A 26,436-nucleotide genomic window follows, 5' to 3' on the forward strand; every position below is an offset into this window, starting at 1 on the left:
ATCCACCCGTTTATGTCCATCTCGTCTCACTTTTTTCCAATTAAATGTATTGAAATAAAGTACATGCAGCAAATCCAAATATAAAAATGGTATACAACTTCCAAATTCACAAAACACACTTGGGACATTACAAGGGGTATAAAAGACAAACAAATAAAGATAAAAAAGAAAGAAAAGAAAATACAGTGTTAACAAACGTAAACAACTATAAGGAAAATTCACGTGTTGCTAAACAACATGGAACAACTTCATTACTATTAATAGATGGATCGAGAGATCGCGCAGTAGATAGATAGATCCTGAGGGAAATTGAGCGCTCAGTTGTTCAGCTGCTCCACATACACTCTTGGGATCAAACATCATAAAGTGACATATATGGCTGACCTCACATTCCTCCTCCCTGCCACTTTTCATCCTTAATGAAGTGTTGCACACGACTAATTGATGACTTTCGAGTAAAGGAAGAACAGAGGGCGCAGAGGTGTGAGACTGCAGCACGGTGGCAGTAACCTAGTGCATCCACTGGGGGAGGACCGAGCACCGCCTGCACGCTCTGCAGTAAGAGCGCCCCTGTCTCGCACCGAGAGGCTCTCCAGACACACACACGCACTCGCGTTCGCGCGCACACGGGGGGGAATACAGGAGGATAGGTAGGGATACAGCTGCAGACAGACAGATGTGTGATGCTCACACTCCGCCATGCAAGGGGCCGTTTCCATTCAATGGGGTGAAGGTAAACTTTTGCCCATCCTCGCATGCATTCGCCTCAGCCGCGCGCGGCTGTCATCGATGTCACATCGCCGCTCGCACACCTTTTTAAACCTTTGCCTGCGCCTGCATTGAAGAGGGGTTGTGGCGATGGAGCCGACACAGTGGGCTGAAGTCGCAACAGATCCTGTTGAATTGAGACGTCGACACGCAGCCAAAAAGTGCCCTTCTCGGAGTGCGTCAGAGCTGCATGGATGTCGTGGATGAGGTGGTCGCTGCTCGGCTACGACAAGGGATTAGTCAGATTATATCCAAAACAGACACGGAGATTTGGGTAGTGCATCCTCACCTATAGCGCACCCAATCGCCCGCCGGCTGATACGTCTGGGAGGCGTTTGCTTCATTTTAACATGTGAGTATAAATGTTCGGAGCTATAAATAAGCAGCAAGGGGTAAAAGGCGCGTCGCATTGATTTATGAATACCTCAACCGCGAAAATAATACAACAATGAAGTTTCTTCCCTGCACAATAATATCTGAACTGTACTAACGATTCGTTATTTTCTTGCAGCTCCAGACAGAGGATGTAGTCACCAGAGCCAGACTATAACAGCAAGGATCCCTTTTTTTGTTTATGTTTTTTTTTTTGTCTCTCATAAAATGGCAACCGGTAGTGACCAAGGCAAGGAGGATCAAAAGACGCATGTGGTGGAATTAACCACCTGATGGAGACCACCAAAGATACTGTGTGTGTGACTCACAATGCTGACCACATCAAGGCTGCTGCTTTAAGTGTGTGCGTAACAGGCCGGGCCCCCGCGGCCCTCACCTTTGCTGGGGAAATTATGTCATAAAATACTGGGGGCCTGTGTCTAAATAGTTATCATTAAGCGCACACGCAGTATGGATCTGACTGTGTGGGCTTTTGTTTTGATCTACATCTGATTGGTCCAGCTTTAACTTCTAACCACTGGCCTCCTTCCGGCTTCGGACCTATAACCTTCTGACTTAAAATGGAGTTTGCAATGGTGGGCGCAGACGGCGGGTGCAACAGCCACCTGCCGTACGGGTATGCCCAAGCCCGCGCCCGGGAGAGGGAGCGAGAGAGGGAGCGCCAGGCGGCCCAGTCCAGAGCGGCGGCAGTGGTGGCAGCAGCCGAGAGCGGATCCGGAGCGGACGTGGGAGGCGTCGGCTCAGGGGGGTCCACCTCTTCATCCACGACCACAACCGCCTCATCGGGCGCGCATCTCCTTAACAACCGCCAGCATCCGTCTCGCGCCGCCTCCTCCAGCGCCAACATTAGCAGCGGCGGTACCGCCTCGCGCCCCTCCTCCTCCTCCTCCCCCTCCTCCTCCTCCACCACCTCCTCTCAGGATCCCGAGAAGCAGAGACTCCTCAGAGAGCGCAAAAAGCAACACGGCGTCGGACGGTGGAGACGCAGCCGGACTACTCTCGGCGGGGACCTGCGCCACTCCGAACTGGCGTTGCTCGGATCCGAGGAGGACATCATGATCGAAGAGGAAGAGGGCGCCGAGGAAGAGGAGGAGGATGAGGAGGAGGAGCAGGGGACCAAGAGGTCCAGTTTTCTGTGCGACATGGATGATGATGCTGATGATGCTGATGATGACGAAACGGTCTCGATTACTGACAGACGTCCTCAGTCCGGATATGCGAATGTTTACGGCGAGTTGGGCTGCTGCGAGAGAGTTGTCATCAACGTGTCGGGCCTCAAGTTTGAAACTCAGCTCAAGACTCTTGCTCAGTTTCCGGACACTCTCCTGGGGGACCCCGACAAGCGCATTCGGTACTTTGACCCGCTGAGGAACGAGTACTTCTTCGATCGGAACAGACCCAGTTTTGACGCTATTCTGTACTATTACCAGTCTGGGGGGCGCTTGAAAAGACCCGCTAACGTCCCGTTTGACATCTTCTCCGAGGAGGTAAAGTTTTATGAACTTGGAGAGGAGGCGATACTGAAGTTTCGAGAGGATGAGGGTTTTGTCAAAGAGGAGGAGAAGCCTCTCCCCGAGGACGAGTTCAAGCGCCAAATTTGGTTGCTATTCGAATACCCGGAGAGCTCCAGTCCGGCCAGGGGCATCGCGGTGGTGTCCGTGCTGGTTATTGTCATCTCCATCGTCATTTTCTGCCTGGAGACGCTGCCCGAGTTCAGGGATGACAAAGAGTACTTGCAGGCCAGACACAACTCCACGCAGCCGGACCACGGATTTACCCCCTTCAACGACCCCTTTTTCATCGTGGAGACAGTGTGCATTATTTGGTTCTCCTTTGAGATTACAGTCCGCTTCTTTGCGTGTCCCAGCAAAACGGCGTTCTTTAAAAACATCATGAACTCCATTGACATTGTTTCCATTTTGCCTTACTTCATAACCCTCGGCACGGATCTGGCGCAGCACCAAGGCAACGGACAGCAGGCGATGAGCTTCGCCATTTTGAGAATAATCCGCCTGGTCAGGGTCTTCCGCATCTTCAAATTGTCCAGACACTCCAAGGGTCTGCAGATCCTGGGCCACACTCTGCGCGCCAGCATGAGGGAGCTGGCCCTGCTCATCTTCTTCCTGGTCATCGGCGTCATCCTCTTCTCCAGCGCAGTTTACTTCGCGGAGGCGGACGAGCCCACCTCGCAGTTCACCAGCATCCCGGACGCCTTCTGGTGGGCCGTGGTGACTATGACCACGGTGGGCTACGGGGACATGAAGCCCATCACCGTGGGTGGCAAGATAGTGGGCTCCCTGTGCGCTATCGCGGGCGTGTTAACCATCGCGCTGCCGGTGCCGGTCATAGTGTCTAACTTCAACTATTTTTACCACCGTGAGACCGACAACAACGAAGACCAGGCGCAACCGGTGGTTGAGAGCATGCCGCCGGGATGCCCCTACTTCCCGGACTTTTTACGCAAATTTAAAGGCTCGCCATCCGGCTCCTCGCTGGGGGACAAAGCGGAGTACATGGAAATGGAAGAAGGGGTGACGGAGTCTCTGTGCGGACTGGACAAAAGTCCCAGTAAAGGCAACGGCACAGACATAAGCAGAAGGAACAGTACTAACTCCAAATCCATTCAGACTGACGTGTGATTACAAATATTTTTGCTTTATTTTTGTTTTCCCAAAGAAAATATAAATATATATTGTTTGTCACCAAACAAGTTTTACGCACGGGCTACGCAGAGCCCCCCGCCCCCTGCCCACCTCCCCTCTACAAGCGCTTAGAGGTCGCCATGGTTACCAGGTCTTACGATAGTTCCTTGCACATCTTTCCCACAACATTAGGGCCAATTTATGACAAATTGACGCACCCAACTTATGCTGGCTTCCAAATTAGACATATAATGACATTATAGAAAAGATAGTTCTGCACTCGCACTTTATAAGTTTCAGCAGGAAGAGTATTGATGGTCAATTTGCTCTAATGCAGTAAAGTCACCTTTTGTTTGCACTCGAGGAATTTGTGGTAGATTGACATGTTCTTATGGACAAAAATTGTGCAGGCAGACGTTATTTGATCATTCACAACATTAAAAAGAGTTGAAAATATTCTTAACCCTTTCCTATAAGAAAACCATAATACCCCAATTGGAACGTCATAAAAGTTCAACGTGAAAGTGGATTAACACTCTTAGAGCTCCAGTACATATATGAAGTGAAGCTCACTGAAAGGGCAGTGCATTTAGCAGTCATCACATAAACCAGGGCTAGAAATAATCGTGTTGTACTGTACATGTGTGCCAACTATGAGAGCTAACTAAGCACAGGAATCACCGCATTTAAACACAGCTGGAGGAAGGACTTGTCCCTCCATGTTTTTAATGAACACAAGACGTCAGTGTCCCCAAATACATTTACTGTAAGTCACCTCCAAATGATAATATCCCTTTACACGGACTCAAATGGAACACTGAAGCAAAAAAGACTCCATTGAGGAAACTCCTTGTGAGGAGGTTGCGAGCAACTTCCCCTTGTTAGTTGGACTAGGTGCACTTTTTTTTTCTTTTTTTTTTAATTCAAGAGGACTATTGCTTTCTCATCTGGATGTGGACGCCTTCCAAGGTAAGTAGCCTCATTGGGTTTCCCCATATCTCTAGATTAATAATGATGATGACCAGCCAAATATTGACCTTGAGTTACAATAGCATCAGTTGCATTATGCATCCATTTGAATGCTTGAATGACCCTGCTCCCATGAATGAAGCACAATTATGCATTTGCTTAACATGCATTGTACAATGATACATTGCGCATGTATTTTACCACTATCAAATAATATTTAAAACAAGTTTCATTACAAAAAAACTGGTTGTAAAATAACTGTTGTATCTCCTTGACTGTTGAATCAGATGATTTAAAAATGAGTTGAAACAGCAAAATCTTCTGTCGGCTGTCTGAACGACATAAATATGTCGGACTAGTTGCTGATGTTTCATTTCAGATGCAGTAGATGGTTGTTAACCTTGATGTTTACAAGATAAAATGTGACAAATAAGCACATATCCAACACATTTCATCCCAAACGGGGTTTTTTTATGACACAAATGGAAATTCACTCTGAATGATATTGGTATATAAGGATGATTGGGTTGAACTTGCCTGAGGCTCACTGCGGTGCTCAGAATTGTAACATACAATACAAAAGTATAAATGCAACATTTTAGTTCATGCTCATGTTTTTTTCTAAGTGAAGAAACATCTTCATAACCCATATATGGAAACTAAAAGCGTATTTATCTCAAGATTATTGACTCACTTTATGAGCAAGATAGGAATCCATCCAATTGGCTGGTAGCCTATTCACGATAGTGATGAAGAACATCGCAATTATGATTTAGATTGGCCTCAATACAAGATGATAGGAAAACAAACAAACAAACAAACAAACAAACAAACATAAACTGAATTTGGAATGGACACAGGTCGGGATTTCTCCCAGCCAATAAAGGAAGATGAATGATATTTATGAAAAAAATAATATTGCAAGAAAAGATGAAAAGTAGATCTTTAAAAATAAATTAAAAAGTTGTGTAATATAGTATACAGCATTTCAATATAGCCTTAAAAATGAAAGAGAGAGAGAGAGAGAGAGAGAGAGAGAGAGAGAGAGAGAGAGAGAGAGAGAGAGAGAGAGAGAGAGAGAGAGAGAGAGAGAGAATGCAGTAACCTGACCAATTAAATGTGAGGATGAGCACTGTGTAAAGTTACACCAGGCAAGGTTTACACCTCATTAAAACCGTGAAGCTTTAGTTGATCGCCTTAAGGTGTTTCTTAAACTGCGCGTTTGAGCGACTTTTCACTGTGACCAATCCAAAGCACCATTGAGCAATAATGAGTTAATATTCATTAGTTGACATCCCATCTACAATTTGGTTTGTAGATTGTATTACTCAACTGCCTTTCCATCTTGAGCTTACTTTAAATGACTATGGGTGACAAACTACACTCTAAAGCAGATATGCCCTAACCCCCCGAGTGTCACATACAGAAAAGTCGAAGGATACAAGGGCCACGTTGAAATTCTAGATTCAGAACCAAAACAGGACCAGTCTGTCGTAAGATCACCGTTTTTCAAGCAGTTGCTTGGGAATCATTCATGTGATAGCTTCACAATTTGGACCTTGACACAGTCACACAGCACAGATTTTTGCTTGTAAAAATTAATTATCTTTATTCACCACACTGTTATGAAGACAAATGTTTTCACTTGTTGTTGTTTACTAACTGTAAACAGTTTATTTGCAGATTTAGAAAAGCTCTACAGTATGTAAAACATTAGTTCCAATAGTAGATGCCATTCTTAGTCTATGCTGCGGGCTGCTTAAAAATGGAGGTCCGCAAATGGCTCCCATGCCATAGTTTGGGCACCACTGCCTTAGAGTGACTAATTCAATTTGACAGTAAGAACAAAAGTTTTGTATTTTGCTTGAATGCATTGGACAAGGATGAGGCAATCTGTGTCAAGTAAATTTTTTATTAAAGCCAGATACCAGTACAAGTACTCAACTCTTGCGTAGTCACTGATATCGATACCAAGTACAAATACCACTAGACCTATATTACCCAGTATAGCATTTTCCTTTAAAATTGCATGAAATTAATGGCAATTTTTTTCTTCTTCTTATTTCAAATTTCTAGTTCTTGATTGTAAAATGGCCACGAGAGGGCCGTCACGAGTACCGATATCTTAAAAATAAGGCCAGATACAGATAACCGGTATCAGTATTTGTCCACGTGTTGTTAAACTTGTTAATGTTTGTTTTTGTTTGCACTTTTTCAGATTTTTTTTTTTTTTTAGTGCAACATGTAAGCCATTGTTTTTGTTTATATATTTAAAGTAAGGGGCACTTATAAATGAAGAGCCAATAATATTTTTTTAACGTCCCATAAAAAAAATAGAGTATAATTTAGAAATTTGAAGTCAAACCGAATATGTTCATTGACAGCTCCTTGCAGCACACCGGCATTTTTAGCCATAAAAGATTATGAGTGCAACGCAAGCACCCAAACACTGCACCTTGTCACTCACTCAGCCAGCTCTCATCAACACATAATCACTGCCGCAGCATGTAATTACTTTTTGCTGTGTGTTTATATTCTCACAGGAACGATTCATACACGATATTTTCACTCAGACCCAAATGCAGGGACCTGGCACGTGGCCATCCTCACTTAGGGCCTCACACTTTACACTTACATAATGTGGCTTATGGCAAGATCGAGGCACAATCCCAAATATTTTTTAAGCAAAGTGTGTGGGTCAGGCATATTCTTAGTGCTGCGCTGCTGAGCCGAGTGTGAAAACAGCCTGTATCGTCTCCAGCCACACAACAAAGCTGAATGGTTTTGATAGTGTCACATGCACGGACAGTGTTTGTAGTGCAGATTTAGACCATATGGTCCGGCCATGTGACAAACGGAGTTATTTAGGCTTATTTCTCAGAAGTTTTCCCATGCTCGTCAAAGGACATCCAAGGTGGCCAGCAAGTTTATATGTCACATTTATTGCCATACAAGGCAATGTTAAAAAGTGAGTTGATCATCACTATTACTCAAGTAAGTCATTTTTCCCTAAAATGGTTTAAGAAGCTTACAGATGAATTAATTACATTATGTAGAAATGTACTTTTACTTTGCAAATAAAATGTTAGATAAAATGAATTGTGACTAATATAACAAATGTAATATCTACGTCCCTTACCAACTACTAATGAGGAAGTCTAGCGCTCTGTCAATCAATCTGAAACTGACCACAAAATAGCCCTTTGAAGAAAGACAGATTTTTCTGTTTCCTTTTTCTTTATTTTTTTTAAAGGGACATTCAGGGATCCCTAGCACTATCTAGTGGCAAACTAATAATTCATTCATTTTGAATAACAACAGTCAATAATATGCAAAAAAACATGTTGTATCGCATAAACATATATACATATATATATACATATATATATATATTTATTTACATATACATATATGTATAGATATATATACATACGACTAACTTCCGCTAGCTGCTTTTGTTAGCTGCTAATTCCGCCCTACCCGGTCTTTCGGCGTCGCTTGCCGGGCTTCACAATAGCTGCCAAGTTGCCGTCACTCACCGAGATGCTTTTTTGCTCAAGCAAAATAAGAATTGGTGGTAGGCTTGCGAAATGTGGTCTCTCTCAGCCACCGTAGTGTGCGTGCTCCTGCCTGTGTGCTTATAATGCTATTCTTTGACCAGTAGATGGCACTAAGGACTACACACTGGGTCTTTTAACATTTTACAAAATTAGGCACCCAATTTCCCCAAATATAATTGTTTAAAAAGGAGAGCAAAACTTCATGTGAGTTGATGAATGAAAACACAATTTGGTAAGGTATTTAATTAAAATCAATAGTCATTGATAAGTTGCTATAAAAGAAATAACATAAAGTGGTAAGATCACATATATCAATTGTAATGAATCCGTTATTTTGGAGTGAGAATCCCTGGAGGTTTATTGTTCTTATAACCATTTCGGGCCCAATTCTCGTGACCAGAGCAAGTTTAACTGTGCGTGTGAGTTGTGTTTTCTTTCTCTTGTCTTTTTCATAGATGAGTGCAGCTGGAAAGGTGCATTCACGCCATTGTGGGAGTTAACACAGCCGAGTTACTGTACTTCTAGGCCAAAGAAAGTGTCTCTTATTTCGTTTCAGTGCAATAGACGTGCGCGCACAGTCTTTGATATTGCGGAAGCAGAAATAGACTAGCTGGAAGTCCATGCAGGAAATGGAAGTGTGCAAAGTACATTTTTTAGGAGCTGCACGCAGACCTCCACTTGCGGAGGAGTGAGCACTTAAGAGAACGCCCTCCACCCCGAATCAATCCCGTTTTCTGGGATTGGTCACTTGACGTTCCAATTATTGGCTGGCGACCAGTCCAGGGTGTGAGCTACTTAGTGCCCAAAGTCACTTGCACTCACAGAATTATTTCAAGCCTAATTTAAGATTAATGTATTTTTTTATATAACAAATTGTCATTTACTTCTTCTTTTTTTTTTTAAAGATAATTTTAACACAAATCTACGGAATAAACTTTATATGATACATATTCATTAGTCTAACAAAGCCTATTTATTTAAAATGCATAATCCTCAGGTTTAGGTATTTAGCATTAACAAAATATAATTACTCTAAATTATTAATAATAGGAACATTTATTTTAAATACATAAAATATATTGTTTGAATTACATAATAATCATGTTACCAATAAATATACTGCTATGTGAAAAGGATTTATGTTCACCCCCCCCCTCCCCAATTTTGAAATGTTTATGTTTTTGAGATGAAACTGAAAGCAGACATCCCAAAAACGAGAAAAAAAAAGAAAAAAATGTTTTATTACCGGTAATACTGTAAATACACAAACCTGAAGATTATGCATTTCAAATAAATAGGCTTTTTTTGTGACTAATACATATGTATCATGTAAGTTGTGTTTGGTATAGGTTTGTGTTAAAATAATCTAAAAAAAAAAAAAAAAAAAGTAAATAGGAATTTGTTATGTAAAAAAAAATTACATGACTTTTAAGTTAGTCTTGAAATATTTCTGCGAGTGTTAGGCTCCAGCTCACCAAGTGGTATAGAAAATGAAAGGATGCATGATGTTTCATTGTGCACTGGAGAAATGTATTTATTTATAAATATCAATTTCAGCTGTTGTGATAACTTTCTGAAACTGTAATGGCTTGTTCTGCAAAACAGATGCTAAACTGGGCTGACAACCAGTGCTAAAAGTCCTCACTGACCCCGCTGACAAATGTCCTATTTAGCTGTTGAGGAAAAAAAGTCGTACCTGCAGCCAACACATCTATCCAAATACCTGCTCAGGGACACTGAGGGCTCGAGTCTGTCACCACAGCACATCCAAGCACATTAACACTTATGAGTCAATATCACCATAAGGTGCCTTTGAGACTTGGCCATTTCACTCCCTCTAAGAGTTCATGTTTGCTTTTAAATTTAAAAGCTATGAGGACCACGTAATTCATTTAGCAAACCGACAGTGTACTGTTGAACAAATATATTTGGAATTTTACTATGTGTGGCTTGACGGCATGAAATTACACACATGATGAACATTGCAAAACACAAGTGCAAATACTTATCCTGCAACAGTCCAGTATCAACATCCATTGAAGGAAATAAAAAAAAGCTGTCCGAAATGTCATAAAACATTAAGAGAGTTCCTTAAAGTGGCAGTTATCCCATTATGACAGGCGCGCAAAACCGTTTTTTAATTTGTAATTTTGAGGAGCAATTTTTTGCCGGTTAATCCCGGGGACCCGGAGCAAGGGTTTCATTAAACAATGAAAATATTACGATGTAACTGGGGAGTTGTAGGGCTGTGGCTATGGAGTATTTTAGTATTTGAGTATCTTACCAAAAATTATATCGAATAATCAAATATTTGGAAGAAATTATTTTTTACTTGGTTAAAGAGCAAGTATGACTACGGATGTAATAATAATAATCAATGACTTCTCGTCCATGCTTGCTATGGTTTTGAAAATAATTGATATAATTGACATGGATTGAAAAAAATCAAACACTATATTCTAAAGACAGATTCTTATTAAAAAAATGTGTTCAGATATGATTCCTGACCACCCCTGGCTGCCATGTAGCTTTGCCACTGATGTTGATCAATCCAGCTTGTTGTCTATATTGTAAATGAGTTGGGTTGCTCCCTCTCAATTGTAGGCCCGTATTTTGAAGTAAAATGGTGGAAAATAATAATTAAATAGCACCACATCTGCTCCAAAAGACGCAGGCCCAACGGGCATCTTCCCTCTATGACAGATGGTCAGTCCAGCCTTGATCATACATTTCACTTACACTCTAAAAACAGTTGGGTCAAAAGTAACCCAATTATAGATAAAAAATGGACCGATCCACTTCAGGGGTGAATTTGACCCAACTTTCTAAGTTGTGTTATTCAAAATGACCCATTTTTTTGACCCAAGTAAAGAATCTGACCAATATTTATGCGTTGTTTTACACTAAAATACCCATTTTTGGACTCAAAGTTGGGTCAAATGTAGGTAAATTTGACTTAACATTCTGGGTAGTTTTATACAAAATGACCCAATTTTTTGACCCAAGTAATGGATCTGAACAATATTTATGAGTTGCTTTACGCTAAAAGATCAATTTCTTGACGCAAAGTTGGGTCAAATAAACTCAAGTAAAGGATCGGTCCATTTTAAACCCAAGTGTTTTTAGAGTGCACTCTAAAAACAGTTGGGTCAAAAGTAACCCAACTATGGATCAAAAAAGGACCGATCAACTTTATGGGTCAATTTGACCCAACATTTTGGATTGTTTTATATAAAATGGCCCAATTTTTTTGACCCGAGTAAAGGATCTGACCAATATTTATGAGCTGTTTTACACTAAAAGACCAATTTCTTGACTCAAAGTTGGGTCAAATTGATTCAAGTAGAGGATCAATCCATTTTTTACCTATAGTTGGGTTACTTTTGACCCAAGTGTATTTTATAGTGCATTTCAATTTACTCTAATTTGCACCAAGCTTTTTTAGAGGTACTGTACACAAAATTGTTGATGGTTGAAGGAGGGCCGAGCTGTGCTCAGAATTGACAGCACGCAGGGCCTGCAACATTAGCATGCAGGTTGCAGCCGTGCCATCCTTCACCTGCACAAATGTGCTTTTTAATCAGATAACATGGAAAGCTAAGACGGTTGGCCATGTGGAGAGGTGGATAATAAATAAATAAACCATCCAAGACTTGTTTGGAGAGACAGTTGTTCGATTGCCAATTTCTTCCGTTATCAGGGAAGAAACTTTTGGAATCTAAAGGTCTTGTTTGTTTTTTAACTGGTGACGGTGTTCCTCAGGTATTAGTGCTGTTGTTAGCATATAAAGACTGCTATTACACATTCACCCAAAGTGGAAGTACCATTAACGAGATATCGAATCCTCACTTGTTGCTGATGCGAGATAATGAGTATGTGAATAAAGCAATTACACATTCCTTAATCAATTAATTAATCAGGAAATGTACCAAATATCGCATTTCCCTTGAATCTCAATTCTTCAGCTGACACAAACTTTGTTAAAACAGTTTGGGGACAAACCTTTTCTGTTCCAGCATGCCCCAGTACAAACCTGACCTGTGCTCAATCAAACACTTGGGATGAACTTAAACTGTAATGGTGAGCAGATCAATGGCGTATAAACATCTACACTGAAAATGAATAAATAATCAAAAAACTGTAATTTTCCGCCAGAAAATACTGTGAAATAACAGAAAATTACCTTCTTGTAAAACACATTTTGTCCCCATAAATAAAGTATGTTTTTTTTACTGTAATTTTAACAAGATTGTATGTAATTTAACAGTATATGACAAAAAAAAAAGTGATTCATCTTTTAAAACATGGCCAACTGTTGAAAAACTAGATATTGGGTTTAAAATTGCAACAGTTTGCTGTTAGGGTAATTCATTTATAAAGCATTCTTTTCCCCCTTACGAGGCTCTCAAACCTCTTTTCACATTTTGATTAGTCATTTACCTTCTGATGACACAGCATTAGGAGTTCCGTATTTTGCTCAAGGATACTTGAACATGTTCACCAAGGGGATTGAACCCACAACCCCAGGGATACCAGACGGCCACTCTACCACTGACGTTTATAATTTTAGATCTCATGAAATGTATACTGGGTGCCTCAGAGGCAGCATCCGACCGTAAGTCCAATTGTTTGCGTAAAATTAAAGCTATCAAGTTTTCCCCTGTTTATATTGTAGGCCAAAATGAACCCTGAAACCAAAGATTTTAGGCACCCAAATTTTGTTACTAAATTGAATCACCCACCACACACACAACATTGTCATTTGCTGAATGTGCCGGCACTGTCTCATTTGCCCTAAATAGCCACTGAGGCTGATGTAACACGACCACAAGAGCAAATAATAATCTCAGAAAATGATTGCTTTGGAGATGCATTTTGATTGCTTGTGATTGGGACCATGTGTGCATAAGTGATATATGTCGTGAAAAAGGCCCGCTGACCCCAATAGTTATAAGCTCCGTTTTTATTTTCACTGCTGCAGATCCATAAAAGAATGAATGATTATGATTTCATAGAAAAGTCGAATCAAACCATCAGGCATAGTCCTGAAAGCATCCCAATGCCTGAGCAGATTGTGTAATATTTTGCATAATTACTTATGGATGAGCTGTCATGGCTCACTGATCCAATCTTTTGCTTGGAGGTAACCGAAGCAACCCAAAAAGAAAACATCTAAAAACAGAATGAAATGTCACAAAGCTGAAAAGTCCCATTTAAGTGTCTTGCTAGTACATGAATCAGGCCTGATAAAGGTTTGCCAGTGGACATTTCCATTTGTGGAAGTATTTGCCATCGGTGTTGTTCAAAGCTTTCTCTTTTCACCGTGGGATTAACTCTGTTTAACCCCCATGTTAGAGTCGACTGAGTAATGAATCCATGTGTAAGTATCTGTAAAAAGCAAATTAGAGGAACACCGAGATCAGTGGTTCTTAACCTGGGTTCAATCGACCCCCGGGGGTTCGGTGAGTCAGTCTCAGTGTTTCGGTGGACGTCTAAACACACACCCGTCTCAAATGTGTCAAGACGATACACCCCACTTGACCTTCGTGGCTGCAGGGGATCATACTTGTCCTGTGCTTTAGGGAATTTGGTGCGCTCAGTAATCGACTCGTGGCTGTTGTGATGGTATGTCGTCGGATTTTTTTATTATTGTTTAACTATGTTGACCAAAAAAAAAGAAAAAAGAAAGTGGCTTACAGAATATGTGCATTATGAATTCACATGTATAACGAAACATATGGCGTTCCACAGAGTTCAATTCTGGGGTCTCTGTTGCTTTCATTATATTTGCTGCCCCCTGAGTTCCATCTTAAGGAAACAGGAGTGGTTGTTTTAAAGTGCTCGATAGATAGCGAGTTGAGTTGAGTGATGGGAGTCCTAACTGCGTGATTTGAAAATGCCAACTTGTCATTAGGGATGGGCCGATACCTGGCCCAATATCATTGTATTGGCCAGTATTAGGCGCCCTCTTGTGGCTGTTTTAGGATTAGGAACTAAGAATTAGAAGAATGGAAAATTGCTTTTAATTTCATTCAATTTGAAGGGAAAACATTTTAAATTGAGCTATAGAGGTCTTCTTTAAAAATATTTGTCTTTGTTTTATTTATTTTTTAAGTTTTTGGGGGTAGGGGGTTGGTGTATCAAAAGAATCAGTAGCATTGGTACTTCTTATCGGTATCGGAGACTCCTCAAGAGTTGACTGCTTGTACTGGTATTGGTCTGAAAACAAAAAAGCATCCAACATCTCTATTAGTTAGAGCCTGCATCCAATACAAAAGCTGCATCAAACGTGTTTTTATAAAGTAATATTTCTCAGGTATGAATGACCCTGTCAGTATTAATTTAAACAATACTTTGCAGCATTATTGTTATGCGTATAGCTTGCAGTGGTATGCAAGTGCATCATACTGAGTGTCATTTTAATTAGAAACAGTTCTCAGTGTGATGGATTGCAAGTGTGTGTGTACATTTTAGTGCTAGTTGTTTTACATAGCAGTAAAATAGCATATTAAATCATCCTAAAGTGAAACGAGACTTCAGCTTGTGCATTGATCATTTACAGCAAGACTGCGACCAATTATCACCCTCTATTTCTCACCAGCTCACCAACACCTTTAATTAAAACAGAACATTACAATGACAATGAAGGCAACATTCACTGCCTGCGGACAATTCTACACTATTTCTTTATATTTGCCTATAATGAAGTGGTTAGTGTGGTCATGAAGACATATTGCTGTCTCGGTGAACTGCTTTTATGTGATGAGGAATTCAAACGGAGGAAAAATATATAAAACGAATAACACAGGTTATCTTTGTTTTGTTTGGTCAAAAAATACCAACATGCCCCTCAACTGCTCCAGGGTAACTTTTTAATTGTCTCTGGCCACCGAGAACGCCATAAACATTATTTGTCACCCCCCATTACCAACGTTAACTCACTGCTCAAAGCTCATTGTGACAAAAGCAGTTATCAACGTACGCTTGGGATTACTAGCCCAGTGTCAATTTAAACCATCTTGCAGCTACTGGCCAGTGGTTACGCAATGTTACTCTATTGAAGGGGAGCAACCCGAGTCATTTCTCCTCTTCCGTGTCCCCTCTTTCCAATTGGCTGCATTAATCTGACAATATCCTCGGCTTTATTACGTTACGTCATCCTAGACGTGTACATTGCACTGCTAATTAAACTAAGCTAATGAAATCTACCTGGGTGTCATGTTGCCCAATCCCCATCCGCAGAAATGATTCTATGATGTAATGGGTTGGGCTCCAGAACCTGTAGTTTGAATTGTGAATTTTTTGTATAAGTGCTGTCACATTTTTTTTTGGGATAAAAAGCCTTTTTAATGAAGTGATTAATCGTGTTAATCATAACTATAAAATGGGATTAATCTGATTGTAAAAATGTATATTAAAAAAATTTGACAGCTCTAGTTTGTATGGAAATAAACAAAGACAAACATTTACCAGACTTATCGGCTTTACTTCCCCTATCGTTGCCACAAAAAAAAAAAAAAAAAACAAGTGTAACAGTGCTGAAGGTTTTTATTACAAAAAAAAACAACCTGAACCGTGTCCAAAATCTTAGCAGGGTGTATTTTGGATTCTCAAAAAGCATCCATCAAATCCAATCATTTTCAACATCACTTACACTGTTCAGGGTCGCAGGGAGCTGGAGAAGATCCCAGTTGATTTAAAAATATTCTTTCCATAGAAATTAATATTTCTTCTGCTACTCCTGCATTAGTGCTTCATTTCAGTTCATTTGGTTTGCTTTCAGTTCCTGAAGAATCCAGACAAGACTTGCTATTATTGGATGTTTATGTATATCTAGAAGATGAAAATGTATACACGAACATGGTTATGCAAATTAGCAGAACATTTTCATAATCTTTTTCTATAAATCTTCCCATAATAATCCAGATATTTGGAACAAATCAGGTCCAGACAATCTATTCAGCAACGTGTGTGCCATTTGAACAGTTGAGCAATGGCGTCATATCCTACAAGTGTCTATCCTGTTTGTTTTCACAGGTCTTAATTTGGTCAGGGTTTTCTGTTGAGATCTACCGTAATTCCTAATCAGAAATTCAAATTTTTCATAAAACAAAAAAACAACAACTCCAAAATGATGATGACAGAGTTGGTAATGATATTCCTGTCATGCAGTAACTATTGCAGCATTAAGTGTGAAATAGCTGGCTGGTGTCTGTGGATCTCACTCGACTTCGTCTGTCCTTCCTTCCTTTCCTCAGTCTCTCCTTTGGTCTCTTGAGGTTTCCCTGATTTGTTGGAATTGAGATGTTTCTGGGGTTGGTGAAAGACTCTGGTTGGTAACCCGGTGGGAAGTAGGTAATGTCTGGTCGGTGCTGGATTTCACTTTCCTATCTTTTCTTTGATCCTTCCTCGGGTCTCCTGACAACCTCACGACTCGAGCTGGATTCTGAAGTATTCGGTTTAGGTGAACGGTATGGGATTTTTAATAGGTTTTAGGTGAACTAATGAATACACACACACACACGCACATGCAAAATAAGAATTAATAAAAAATAAAAAAAGAGCAATGATGATGACACGTCAAATCGGTAAAATTACCGAATGAACAATAAGAGAGAGAGAAAAAAAGTGTGAAATAGCTGAGATGCAAATGCCTCTATGTAGTTTAGTTCATATTCATCTTAAGCTCTCAAAAAGTGTGGAAACCTTATTTTAATCAACAATTTTTTTCTCCTTAGTACAAGGGTTGCCGGGTTTACAGATCCGTTTCTAGGACAGCAACATAACCTGAATTTGTCTATCACTAACCTACCGTGTACTGAAGCAATAGTAAAGTCATAATTACAGTCAATATTTATATGAAAACAGCTCTAGGTCAATAAAAAATTAATGACATGACTAATTACGGAAGTAATTGAGCCTGCCCTTTGTGCCACACGATAATGAATTATTACTGGTTCACTGTGAGCCGTTCATAACCTTGAAACGTCATAAGAATCCCTTTAATTCCAATTGTTATACTTCATATTGTTGGTAAACCTTATAGGCACCTTTACAATGACGTAAAACACCACAGCCGGGACACTGTGATTTCCTGGGAATGTTGTAGATGGAATAATTAGAAAATGTAAACACTTGCATATTTATAGAACTACTGTCAAGTGTTATTGTTAAAAATCATTAACTTGATCAATGTCTTCACATACATATATGTTCTCAATGTTCAGGAATGACACAATTAAAAGTAATTTCAGCACATTTGTTATTTCAGAAGTCTGTCAAACTGGTGGCAGCCTTTCATATGAATCAGCAAACAGGATGTTGCTGTCAGTTTCCAAAAGATTGGGAAGCCCTGCGCTCGAGTAACAAACCACAAATACCTTCACCGACCTTCATTCAACAACTCCTGGTGGAATACTGAGACGCCATTCAACAGCAAAATATGATTGGCTGGTGACGCCTAAGGCTTCAGGCTGTTGTGGTTTCCACATGCTACTCCGATTGAGTGAAATGATAGGTATTGTTTTTAATGTTAGCGTGGGAGAAGGCGATCATCCAGTTGCATGGAAAGTCTTCCAGGCGATTTGGTCCATTTTGCACGGCTACTCACACAATGTGTTTGTCATTGCACGGAATCACGGTCCGCACAAGATGCTATGGTGACAACAATATAATAGAACTCCAATTGGTGTTATTAAAGCGGAGAAACAAAGGAATAAAACAGTATTTCCAAAGTTTTCATCTGAGTTTATATCTGATCAAACTTATTATTAGCTATGCTGTCTCACCGGATTTATCTAATCAATTGTTCGAGATAACAAACTGGCCAAACTGCTCCTTCACTTGAGTTTGGGTCTTTGGCCTTGTCTCCGTGCCAACAATACACAGACAGCCTGGAGTATCATTATTTATTTTTATAGAGAAAATGTTGTATGTTCAATTTTGTTCATCTCTATAATTTTGCTTTATGAGCATTTACGACTTTTTTGACTGACTTCAATTTGACATCACTCGACAGAATGTGAATCGCAAAACATAATTAACACAATCAAAAGCACATTTATGTCTTTATGTATTATGTCATTAATTTAATGATCTGAAATGAGTGACTTCACGTAACCCAACGTGATTTGGACTGACTACGTTAACCAGAGCAACAAACAATTTATCGTAATCAGCCATCTTTGTTGTTTACGTTTGCCTCGTGAAAGGAAGCTCATTGAAAAACATTGGACTTTGGATCGTTGTCATTTGATTAGTGAGGATTATTTTTATTTCAAAAAGTGATGAAATGCAGTTTGAACAATCTGACTGGTTTGTATGCTAGTCACAGCCCAGGCAAAGGCAATAGTTTGTTGTCACCGCGTAATGAGCAGAAATGTAAAAAATGCCCGGATGTTCATTGTCAAAACCGGTGTTAAGTGCTTGGGTGATCAAGTACACCTTTCACAGAAGTCTGGCTGAAATTGCCCGCATTGAAGCGGAGAACATCGAACTACAGGTACATCCCAAAAAATATTTTCCCTTATTTTCGACATCAACCCGGAAGAGGTAAACTCAAAAGTAGGGATGTAACGATATCCAAACACACACAATACGTAAACGATATTAGCACCATATAAAGCTCACAATACGCTAATGATCACGATATTGTGCGGAGGCCACAATATTGTAAAAAAATGTGCTCATACTAAAAAAAACAACAATACATTATTGTGCTTTTGTACATAACACTAATGCATATAATCCACCTACAATCTCTGCTAACACTTAATTTACTTGCTAAAGCACGCACACATTGAGTTCCTCCACATATTGACCCGGTTCACAAGCATATTACGTTCCCTTTCATCTGACCAGTAGCGTGGATTTTAAACATAGAAGGGCTAAAACATCTCTTATGAAACTTGAACTCGCCACCAGAGGGTGCTAGAATTGCACACATGGAAGTCCACTTCACATTTTGAACAGATGTGCTGCTTTTGATACGATGATATTGTGGCCGTTTTAATATTGCGATATCACGATAATGCCGTTATCGTTACACCCCTACTCAAAAGTATATTAATATTTATGTTATATCCATCATTTTCTTAACCGCTTATTCCTCACAAGGGTCGCTGGAGCCTATCGCAGCTGGCGTCGGGCAGTAGTGCACCCTGAACTGGTTGGCGGCCAATCCAGGGATTTATATTATAATAACAGTATTTATTTATTTATTTACAATAGAGTGCTGTTTTAATATAGAATTTTGAGGTCTGCATAATAAATGCTCTCGAAATGCATTGCAGTAGAGATTGTCTCACTCAAAATTTTTAGTTAGTACCATGCATCATGTGAATTTAATTCAGAAATACAAACTGTTGATTAAATAAACAAGGAAATCAATTGTTCACTCCTTATGTTATGCCATTTCTCCAAGGCAAGGGGATACGGTTCTTACCTAATCACTTTGTTGATTGGTGAAAGTCACAAAGTGTATATGTCATCGACTTTAGCCTTCAAACTTTTGTCTTGATTGCAGATAATATGAAGACATGTCCATAATGTACATGTTGGTAAACTGTCCATAAACACTTTAATTAATCATAAAAACAGTGAGTTTTTCTGGACAGTGTGACTTTCATGCCCGCCAAATTCTGATAGGTAATATGTGGTTACGTAAGTGTCACGTGTGCAGTCAACATCTATTACAGTCATATGGCCTCAGGTTTCAGCCCATGTTCTAGACTGGCTCGGTGTAGACATGGGAGACACAAATCCAACATGAGCCCGGAGCAGGGGCGTCTCCTCCTGTATCGATCACTGTTACGCAAACTTGACTCTCCAACGTGAAGACTTCCTCAGTTTTCTTTTTTGGAAAATGGCCGCCATGACCAGACCTCCACAGACCTTGTCTCCCACTTGTTCTCTGCTCCCCTGCTTTGGAGTGACTAGATGCTTTTATGTGGAGTGACTAATGCTTGCTCTAAAGGGCCTCGGGTGCATCTCGCTGTGTGTGCATGTGCGCGCATTTATTTGTGCACGAGGACGCTGTACTCGACCAATCGGCGCGCCGAGGCTTGACTATCTTACATGGAGATGAGTCACTTTCACGGTCGGCCAAGACCGAGATCCCCCACACACACTTCATCTCGATCCCTGCAAATGCTTTGATTTGTAATTGTGCACGGGAGTTGCTGTGAATCTTAACGCTGTAGCGCCAATTCCTGTGCATGTGCGGATTGGACGCTGGATGAGCCTTACAGCCAGAACAGGAGGTCAGAGGTGAGACCGATGCAGAAGCATTGCCATAAACAATAACATTTGCTGTGACTGGTTTGCACTCGAACGGTCAAAATCTATTACTGGGTCTTTGCCCACTTATGATGATGAGCATGAGGAAGATGAGTGGAAATGCTCGGAATTCTTAACTTTGGGAAATGGATTGTTTGTGCTTGTTTGCTCCACTGGCATCAGATTTATAGATAGATTACGATAGTTTGCTCGTCTGAACTATATTTCTCATCAACACCAGCCTCTTGTGCTGTACGTAGAGAAGCATGAAATGGATTTATGTTTGCCATAAACAATGGGGCGAGTGAAATGTTGGTAGTAAAAGAGATTTCTCGTGTGTTTCTTTGGATGCTTGCTTCTTCCGTTTACGTTTACGTAGTGAAGATGGATGCAGTGCATATAGTGTGCAAACGGTCCGATTGCCAACGCTCATCTCAATAGCAAACAAACAAACAAACAAACAAACAAACAAACAAACAAACAAACAAACAAACAAACAAACAAACAAAAAGACATCATCTGAATATTATTAGTATCTACTGTATCCTTTAACAGGTTACAAATTGTACCGTTATTAATATTATATATTTACAAATACAGTATGTAAAATAGGGTACATAGTTTATGTACTTTAGGATACATACCCTGTACCCTTTATTGGTTACTGTCTATCTCTGGTCTAGATTACCTTCAAATCCCGTAAATAAAATACATTATAAGACTTGATATTGTAAAAAAAAAGAAAAAAAAAAAAGCTAACTTTCATTCCAACATGATATTTAATGTCTAGTGTTAGAAATGTGTGTAATTTAAAGTACATCGTTTCCCCAAAATTGCTCTCATGTGCTCCATGAGCAGCTATCCATGACAGAACACAGAGATAACTTCAAAATCAAATATTTCAAAATAAAGTAATAAACTGACATCAGTACCTTGGTATGCTTTTATTTTGAAGTTGCTCCTGGCAGCATGTTGCAGCATAACTGACTTGAGTCCGTTTTTCGAGTCACTGTAGTTAGCTGCGTTTCTGTAACAGTTGATATCGACGTCAACAACACAATGTCTTCTTGAAATCAAAGTCAAATTCATTTTGATTAACGACACCCAAAAAAACTACCGAATTATGCTGACATTGTATTATTATATGCCGCCTGTTGCCACAATTTAGCGGCAATGCCAGCGTTAGCGGCTAGCTAGCGCATAAAGGCTGGCGAGAGCTGTCAGGTTACTTTCCTAAGGCAGACGCAGTTTAATAAATGAAAAGAACTTGCACGCATTCTTACTCATCTCTTTTTAACAAGCCAAGCTTACTCAAATAGTTGTTTGAGCTGTTAAAGCAGGCAAAATCGCTACTGTGGTTCTGACGTCACGAGAGATTTGCCTAAAATCTCACTGACTAATGTGTCTCTGGTCAGCTGCTAAGCACAATTGCAATTTAAGACATAATGAGATATTCCATGTTTTTTTTTTAAACGAAAAAGCTAAAAATATATGCAAATGTTCACATTGGTATTCTCTTTAACCTACAACTTTGAGTCTTTTCAAGCATTTACATACAGTATTCTTTTTTTTTTTAAATATATATATACAGTATCGTGAAAGACGACAATCACTATCACAGAGAGCTTTCTATTTGCAAAAAAAGTAAAACTTTAGAATATTATGTAATATTAGCAGTAAACATCAAGTTTGTTTCACTTTTATTAGAGAATAAACTGCAAGCATCATTTATATCCCCAAATGAATATAATCAATCAATGAATTGTCAAAAATATCCATACCTCTAAAACTAGAGCCAAGTTGCCCAGAATAACTCATTAATCATTAAAATATCTTTTGGCGCTCAAAAAAAAAAGAAGTTGGCCAGTGTATTAAAGGATGCCCACAAATCAGGGCAACGTATTATACGTAATTTTTTGAAATGGGATTTTCCGGTGCTATTCTTACTGTTAATTTCTTTAAACTGTATTCCTTACAACATCGAGTTCTTTTGAAAGGCATTCAATATGGACACAGTACCCTTACATGCACGAGTTACTTTTGGTACCTGATCTGATAACAGCTTCTTTAAATCAGGTCGATGTATTCGTAGGTTATTCAACTGGGATTGGCTCCAGGTTCTGTGACCCTGAACAGGACAATAGGTATAGAAAATTGATTTTGTCTTTTTGGGTAATACAGTTGTGTCTGGCCTCATACGTAGTTCCATTACGAACACTGTCTTAAGTTGCCAAATAGGGTTCTGTTGCTACTGGGAAAAGCAGAAATATGCCATCCCAAACTAACGTTGACAACCTTTTGCCAACGACAACAATGTAGCGCAAGATCGGGATGAAGAGTAGCAACAGTGGCCTCCAGTCGAAGCTCACTTCAGCTTGCCAATTTTGCTTGCACATCCTCATATTCAGCAAATAAACGGGACGAGCCAAAGCGCTCGACTGTGTCCCTCTGTGCTACTGCCTCGCTCCCCACTTGTACTCACATCCTCCCACTGGCTCCCACAATTTACTTTATTTCTTTGACTGCAGCGGGAAGCTTTTAATTATTCATGCTCCAATAGCTCTCATTCAGATCGTTTGTTATCTTGCCCTTCTGCCCCTTGTCTCTCTCCGCCAATTCTACAATTCCATCCTATTAACTTCTATAATTGTGCTCTTTACGTTATGTAAGTCAACAACCTCCTTGTTACTACATCGGCCATGTTTCATCACATGCGGGCCCACTATATTTTGCCTGTCAATTAAAAGCGTTTGAAACAAAGACATCTTTTAAAAAGCGGTTATGCAAAACATACGGCTTTTTGTAATTGGCAGTGAATGGCTTTGAATGAGCATATGGAGAAATGACATTGTTTAGTTTGTTCACTAGCCCACATGGCCAACAGAAAGCTGGCGTGCCTGCTTGTCGAAAGACTCCGTTTTCATGTTTAGTGGTTGACCTGACAAATGCAATGATATCTTATTAAAAGCACCAAATGGAAATACATCTGGGAAAACTGTAGCCGGTCTTGGCTATTCTCTTACTGTACCTCGCGGGTGAAAATCATCTTTATGTCCAGGCGACTTTGCAGTTTCTTTTTCTTTGGTCCAGCCCATGCTGCTATTTTGGAAAACTTTCATTGACGTCTGTTGGATTATGGAAAGAAGAACCACACCATCCTCTTTTAGGATTTTTGTTTTACTTCTCAGGCCACTAACAGTAAATCCGTTCTCCATCCAGCCAACTCCTGGCTTTATGCAATCATGGCTTTTTTTTTTTTGCCTCTTCGTTAGACAGACTTGGCAGGTTGGAGTCGCTGCCTCAGCACTGATGGAAAGTTCCATATAATTTTACATGGCTAACAAATGGCTGATTTGTCAAGTTTTCCCTCAGCCTCAGTATCTCTTTGTGTGAACCATAAATCTCCCACACTCACAAAAATGACAAGAAACTGGACTGATAGAGAATAACTGGAAGACTAGAATACTAAAATGTTACTGATGCATAAGGCATGTTAACACTCCCTTCTGTTTCATCATTTTAAACTGGAACAAATCATCCTTCTTTGTATCTTTAAGTATACAAGTCCCCCGATTGGCTGATGAGTCAGTTGGGATAAGCGCCATGCTTGCCTGTGACCTGAAACAGTTCACAAAAGGGACACGAGTCCAGAAAAGGGACACGAATGACTCGCCGCTTCTGAATTTCCCACCAAAGTTATCCTGATTTACACTGAGATAATGCAGGTAATGTCCAAAAAATTTTTCTTTCTCATTCATTTCCCCTTCCTCAAATGATGTCGAAATAAAAGCATGACATCATTGTTTGAAGGAATGGCGCTGATTTGGCCGTGAAGGACAAAGCAGATGAGCTGTCAGTCAAATTAAAACTCGGATCACTCACATTATAAACTGACCTCAGTATGCGCAGCCATCAAATCAAACGTCATTAGCAGATAGGAACATTTCTTGGTAGAAACACCCTGGATTGGTCGCCAGTCAATCACAGGGCGCATACAATAGACCATTCACACACGTTCACATTATCAATCCGTGTACAAAAATCAGGCCAGTGAACCACTACACAGACATCAAAAGTGTTATATCACTAGTACTTTATATACACAAAATAAAAAAACAATTAAAAATAACAAAAAAATTTAAAGAAACATTTATATATCCTAATTTGGCATCTTTCGTTAAAATTGCATGAATTTAATGGCAATTTCCTATTTTTTTCTAATTTCTAGTTCATTATCATAAAATGGCCACAAGAGGGCAGCTGGTACGGTACCAGCAGCCGTCACGGTTACCGATACCTTGAAATAAGGTTGGGTATCAGCTCGATACGATTCATGATATTGGTACTCAACCATCCCTACTAAAAAAGAGTGAAAAAGAGGACATTTTTAAATAAAAAGTAATAACTTGTGAAATTGTTCATTTAAGAATGCATAAATGCAGAAGCTAAATCCAGTTAGTATTTGACAGTGTTTTGAAAATTTGGCCAGAAAAGTACTCAACTTTAGTAAATTGGAATTTGGTTTTACAAATAACCCATGTAATTTTAGTCATTGATTTCTGTAGATTAATATTTCCTAACGTGCAATAAATATATTTTTGTGTCCACCGGTACTCCAATTCTGAAAAAGAATGTAATGCTCTAAATCTTTTATTAGTTTTATGAGAACTGTGTTGAGCTGGCAATGAATTTATGAAACCCAATTGCAAAAAGTTTATTTGCAATGAGCCTGAAAAGAAGGTCAGAATGGAAAAGGTGAACGGAGGAGTAAGTGGGTGTCCATGAATGAAATGTTGACATGAATGAAGGAACAAGTTTAAGGACATATTGAACAGTCAAAAACAAGACAAATATATAAAGATGGAAAATGAATGAAGAAAGGCTTTGTGTTTGTTTCTCAAAGCTTTTATAAAATGGCGCGTTCACAAAACTACTAACCGCAAGCAGTAATTTAGATAAACGAGCCCATTTTCATAATTGTGTTTCTTTAGACCTCCACAAGGGATTTGAGACATGAGCCTCAAATTGAGCCAAGGAAAAACAGTAAAATTGCTTTTCAGACATTTAAAATCATCCCATCGAATATATTTGTTGAAGTCTTGACTGAATACTGGATGAAACGCAATGCAGTCAGTACATTATGAATATTTCCAGGCTTTGTACATGTAACATTCAAAAGACGAAAAAGTGCTATTTCTACTAATCTGATTAAAAAATATATATATACAACAGAAGCCAAGATCTTTCGAGAGAATTTAAGAATGTTTATCCCCTCTTCCTCCTGGTGCAGTGTGTCAGCATGTGAGGAAAGACTTACTATGAGCCATCTTTTCTTTTCTTTTTTCTTTTTTGTCTCTGTGGGTTTCCTGTGAGCTAATTGGAACCCTCCCATGTGTCCCTGCTGAAAAAAGTGCATGTTTGTGGTTAAAAATAGGTACAGCATTTCCTGCACTGACTGGCTGTTTACTGCAGAGCCTCATCATTCATGAAGCTGACATTTTGATCAAAACCATTTTGTATTGTTAAGAGAGAGAGAGGGGGAAAAAAGCTCCCCAAAACCTACAGTATGTCAGCATGTGTTTATAGCGTTTTTTTTTTTTTTAAAGCTTTCATTCTTTCACCCTTGAATCATGTCAAATTACATAATGCGGTGACTATGAACGCAATCAGCTAGTTTAGGAAGCTACAGGTGAGATGAAATGAAAAGAGCCAAGTCTGTGCTTTGTCTCTGTCCTTGAACAGACAAATGAGGAATCGAAGGGAAGTTGTGAAGAAATGTGTGCAGTAACAAGGAATTCAGATGCATTGCATGCATGGTATAGTGAAGC

The 26,436-nt window shown here is 39.7% G+C and overlaps 1 protein-coding gene across 4 annotated transcripts in view; it reads left to right on the forward strand.

Annotated features, from left to right (window-relative positions):
* Positions 1-580: 580 nt before the first annotated feature.
* The window catches only part of kcna4 (potassium voltage-gated channel, shaker-related subfamily, member 4), a 103,603-nt gene continuing 77,747 nt past the window's right edge, over positions 581-26,436 (forward strand). For 3 of the 4 annotated variants that reach the window (XM_086070813.1, XM_086070811.1, XM_086070812.1), the window contains exons 1-2: positions 581-1,120; positions 1,280-4,772. In XM_086070813.1, coding sequence (XP_085926939.1) covers positions 1,722-3,800 — 2,079 coding nt within the window. In that variant the 5' untranslated portion in view covers positions 581-1,120; positions 1,280-1,721 and the 3' untranslated portion in view covers positions 3,801-4,772. Of the gene's footprint in view, positions 1,121-1,279; positions 4,773-17,603; positions 17,697-26,436 lie in introns of those variants that run through there. The other variant, XM_086070814.1, reaches the window with a different exon arrangement.

Source organism: Leptonotus elevatus, chromosome 3, assembly GCF_054856555.1.
Source record: "Leptonotus elevatus isolate MCC_2025b chromosome 3, RoL_Lele_1.0, whole genome shotgun sequence".
NCBI classification, from domain to species: domain Eukaryota; kingdom Metazoa; phylum Chordata; class Actinopteri; order Syngnathiformes; family Syngnathidae; genus Leptonotus; species Leptonotus elevatus.